Consider the following 5,043-nt stretch of genomic DNA (forward strand, 5'->3'; position numbering starts at 1 on the left):
TTTGGTCTTTTTCCGTGTCCGGCAACGGATCGCAACCCTCAGTGTCGCCCCCGTACCGGACCAGGACCGGCAACGGGATCGCAACCCTCAGTGTCGCCCCCGTACCGAACCGGGGACCGGCAACGGGATTGCAAACCTCGGTGTAGCCCCCGCGCCTCGCTCAGCCAGTGAGCGGGAACCGGTCTGTATGTGGGATCCGAACCCTCGGCGGGAGCGCCGCCGCACTTCCCAAGCGGCGCACTAGCGCAGTGCGCCACCGGGCCGGCCCCCAAATTTGGAAAAATTTTGATTACATTTTATTATAGAATGTTCATGAAATTTATTTTATATGTTTGGTCATGGGGTGAATTTGAGATCCCAGTGTGGTGTACAGATAATGTTCATCAGATTATGGAAAATGTAGAACTGGTGCTGAGGAGAGATACTGGAGTGAAAGATAAAATTTTATGAAAAAGAAAGTAGTTGAAACATGGAATCATGAGGTCGGAGGTTAGAACCTTACACACCAAGGGGCAGAATTAACCCACATTCACTCATTCATGTGAATTCTGCTTTTGTACATCTTTATCTTCTCAGCTAGAGTCTGTATTTTGAAAGCAAAGAATATCTCGCATTTGAACACTAGATAGGTAGCTGTTAATTACTCGTTTCAGTCTTATTACTTATTTTTGTGGAAAATGGACTGTGTGGGTGTTTAGCAAACTGTTACATTTTTCTAAATATTCTTTACCTTTTTTTGTGTTGACTTTTAGCACGACCACATGATTTCTTCGATGCACAAACACTGGATGCGATAAGACATCGAGCCATATGCTTTAACCTCTCAGCTCATATAGAAAGTTTAGGGAAGGGACACAGTGTTGTTTTTCATAGTACTGTAAGTATTCTTTTTTTTATTTCCTCCAAATCATATATATTGGTTTGCAAAAGATATATTTTGACTTTCACAATTATAATTTCAGATTGCTCAAAATCTAAGAGAATACATTTTAGCAAAAGCCTCAAAACATTCTGCTTTATCAGTATTTTAAAAATTACTTGTATTTTTTTTTCTTCTCCTTTTTGTCTTTTTCGTGTCCAGCAATGGATCGCAACCCTCAGTGTCGCGCCCGTACCGGACCGGGACCGGCAACGGGATCGCAACCCTCGGTGTTGCGACCGCACCTCGCTCAGCCAGTGAGCGGGAACCGGTCTGTATGTGGGATCCGAACCCTCGGCGGGAGCGCCGCCACGCTCCCAAGAGGCGCACTGTAGCAGTGCGCCACCAGGCCGGCCCAAAAACTACTTGTATTTTTTATGAAGCAGATAATTCCCATAATTCTACGTGTTTACAGTTAAGATGAGTATTTTAGCCTTTAGTTTGAGCTATTTAAGAATATTGGGGTAGCGCATTGTACATTGCTACTAGATATTAGACTGGGTTCTGGGTAAAGTAGGTGTATTTTCTGCCTCTGGTTTCCTCATTTGTAAAATAAGAACACTAGACTGCTTTTAGCTCTAAAAAGTTTCATTCACATCCCTATGTGCTGCATGCACCTCCCTCACCCTCCAGCACACACATCCAAAGTTTGTGTTAAACACAAAATAAGATAACTTTGGCCATCAAATCAAAGCTTCATGAAGGAGGGGATTTTTAATCTGTTTTGTTCCACCGATATATCCCAGGTCCCTAGAATTGTGCCTTGCACATGGCAGGCATTCAATATATTTGTTGAATGACTATGTTGTCAACACAGAAGTAGAAAGTATCAAATTTGAATAAATAAACACAGAAGTAGAAAGTATCAAATTTGAATAAATAATTAAATACAGTTTATTTTTTAATTAACTAGGAGTTAATAGAGAGCTGTTCTTTTTTTTTTATTCCCCTGGCCGTTTTGTTATCCAGTCACTTTTAAACTGGTGTAGTTTGGTGTAGGTAAGTTTATAAAAGTAAACTGTAGACCAGACTCTCACTAATTTGAATCCCTGGAAAAGTAAGTATTTAACTTTGACTGTTGAAATATAAAATGTACTAAGTTTGGGTTACTTAAATATTTTAAACAAAATGCATGAAAATTTAAATATAAAATGTCATTGTTGATATCAGTATCTGGTTTGGTTTTAGTCTCTATTTTTCCTATTTCTTATAATAATGAGGTTTTCTTGCATTTTCACCTTTCTTCTGTATATACTTATTTCCCAATTATTTAGCTTTTCTGTTACTCCTACTTACTTTAATATTTATACTTACCTCCATTGTTCTTGCTGTTCCTTTTGATTTCTTACCTATTTTGCTCACTTTCTTTAGCTCTGTATATACCACCTATTATCTTTTTGCCTTTTTTTTTTTTTTTCAAATGTAAAAAGTAGCTGCCTGAACTTCCGTTATTACAATCTGCTGTGTTGGGTCTCCCTGCTGTGTTTTCATTTTAAAGATAAGGAAGTGTTTTAATAGTATGTTTTTGTGGATAGTCAAATTGGAATTGAATGGCAAAATATTATAGCTACTTACTGAAGAAGGTTGCAGAAGGATCTGGTAGTGTTTCATTTTTGTTTGATATAGTCTCAGTCTAGGTTAGACTGGACTAACCTATAAATGTAAGAAATATAATATTACAAGATCCATTCAAGTTAAATGAGCCAAGAATGTAACCAATAATGGATTGTATTTATGGAATAAATTTAAATGGAGACCATATTGTCCAGCTGCCAAAAAAAAAATTAAATTGGAGGCATGCTTGACATAATGTTAGTTATTAAATGTATTATATAAATTAATTTGTGAGCATTTTTAGTCACCATACAGCCAGTGCTCCCTCTTAACTCAAATTTTTCAAATGATGAAACTAGGGACTTCAAAGGTGGTGTTGCTTTCTCTGTGTGACATAGTGTATGTTATCATTACATAGGGTTTATGGAACTCTATCCCTGGCCCTTTCGTGGATTCCTGGGTGAGAACTCTTGTGTTATTTGGACTGAAATGTGTGGCATTAAAAGGAAAGTAGAAAATAGAGCAGTAGTTAGGTGTCAGTAAATTCAAGGCCAGTTTTAAAACATTTAGAGGAGAACTTTGGATATTGGTAATTAGCTAAGGATATGAGAGAGAGAGTGAAGAACTGAAGATGTGGAATTGAAGGCAAGAAAGTAGGAAGAGGAAAGGGAACCTTTTCGTGAGATGCATGAGTTTGAGTTTGAGGAAAGGCATATCATATTTACTCTCTTTTAAAAAACATAGGAAATGCAGTTATCTAAACAAGGAAAGAGTTGGAGGGGAAAAATTTATAGGGTTTGTAGACCAGAAAGAGTTAAAATAGCTGCTCTGGAAATTTTGTTGGGACTCAGCAAGAGCAGGGGTCTGCTTAGCAGTGATTCTTGAAGTCCTTCTTTGAAGTTTGAGAACACACGTTTATGATGTCAATTGTTCTTTTTTTAAAAAGGTCAGTAAGATGTGGTCACCAGACCCATAGTGTGGCATTAGGGCAAATTTGTTCATTCACTGAAATTTTGAGCACCTGTTGTGAGCTAGGTACTAATGATACAGCAGTGAACAAAACAGATTAAAATAAAATGAAAAAGCTATGCTTGTACTCTAGTAGAAGAGACATGCTGAACAAGATAAATTTGTAAAATTGCAAAAACTTGAAGTGAGGATATGAGCCATTCAGTTATTAGGGGGATGAGCATTTTAGCCAGAGAGAAAGTCAAGTATAGTTTCCTGAGGTGGGAATGTGCCAGGTATATTTGAAAAACAGTGAGGAGGCTAGTGCAGCTGGAAGGAATAAGTGAGGAAGAGAGAGTAATTGAGGGAGAACCTTGCTAGACTAAGACCTTGGCTTTTATTTTGTGTGATGGGAAGCCATTGAAGGATTTTTGAGTAGGCATGCTCTGATTTAGTATTTTAAATATAATAAACTGCATCCACTTAAAGCATACAATACTATGAGTTTTGACAGTTGTACTCACCTTTGAAAGCACCACCACAGTTAAGATAGAGGAGATTCCCATCACTCTCAAGTTTCCTGGTGTAGCTTTGCAAGTACAGCTCTTCCTCCACCTCCTGCCCTAGAGAACCTGCTGTTGTTTTTTTTTATGTGTAGATTTTAACATGCTCACTTTGGTTTCTGTGTTGAGAACACATTCTTAACAAGGGTGGGGATAGCTTTGCAAGTACAGCTCTTCCTCCACCTCCTGCCCTAGAGAACCTGCTGTTGTTTTTTTCATGTGTAGATTTTAACATGCTCACTTTGGTTTCTGTGTTGAGAACACATTCTTAACAAGGGTGGGGAGAAAAGGGAATCTATCTTTTCAGTATTTCAGGTGAGAATGATAGTAGCTTGGACCAGAATGGTTGCAGTAGAGATGGTAAGGATTAGATTCACGCTGTCTTTTAAAGTTAGTACTGATGAGAATTATGGATGGATCAGATGCTGGGTTTGAGAATAAGAGGAAAGGATGGCTCCAAGGCTTTTTGGTCTTCGCAACTGGCTAAAATGATGGAATTGCTATTTAATGGAGGCTGTTGAAGCAGATTGGGGGAAAGAGGAATACCAAGAGCTCTAATATGGACATGTGTTAAGGCCTGTAGAGCATGTAGTGGCTCTGTCCCGTAGGCAGGTGGATGTAAGAGTTTAGAGTTCAGAGGAGAGGTGTGGCTACAGATAAAAATATGGGAATTTTTAGCATATCAGTGGTATTATTTATAGGTATCAGATTAGATAAGATCACCTAGGGACTAACTTAAGTGTGAATAGAAAAGAGAAAAGAGAAAGAAGTCTAAGGACTGAGGTTTGAAGCTTACCAAACATTTAGTAATTTAAAGGGCAATAGATCTGATGAAATGGTGGTCTAGTAATGACCCAGTATCTCTACATGTAAGGGAATAGTGGTGATGATGATATATAACGTTATCACTTAAAAAGTGGCGCTCCAGCTTGCATATGCTTTCATTAGAGCAGCTCCTTTTAATGAAATCCTCAGGCTCAGTAAGGGAAAATCGTATATCTCCGAATAACGTATGCTATGCGAAGTTATTACGTGCTGGTAGTGTGCCCGATTGTGGGT

At 38.4% G+C, this 5,043-nt stretch overlaps 1 protein-coding gene across 2 annotated transcripts in view; it reads left to right on the forward strand.

The window, feature by feature from the left end:
* AEBP2 (AE binding protein 2) overlaps positions 1-5,043 on the forward strand; it is a 61,678-nt gene that overhangs the window by 46,290 nt on the left and 10,345 nt on the right. For both annotated transcript variants that reach the window (XR_550206.1, XM_008568653.1), the window contains exon 5: positions 753-877. Coding sequence is in view for 1 of the 2 variants with exons in the window: in XM_008568653.1 (XP_008566875.1) it covers positions 753-877 (125 nt within the window). In the remaining variant the exon portion in view is untranslated. The remainder of the gene's footprint in view (positions 1-752; positions 878-5,043) is intronic.

The sequence above is a fragment of the Galeopterus variegatus genome, unplaced genomic scaffold (assembly GCF_000696425.1).
Source record: "Galeopterus variegatus unplaced genomic scaffold, G_variegatus-3.0.2 Scaffold428, whole genome shotgun sequence".
Taxonomy (NCBI): Eukaryota; Metazoa; Chordata; class Mammalia; order Dermoptera; family Cynocephalidae; genus Galeopterus; species Galeopterus variegatus.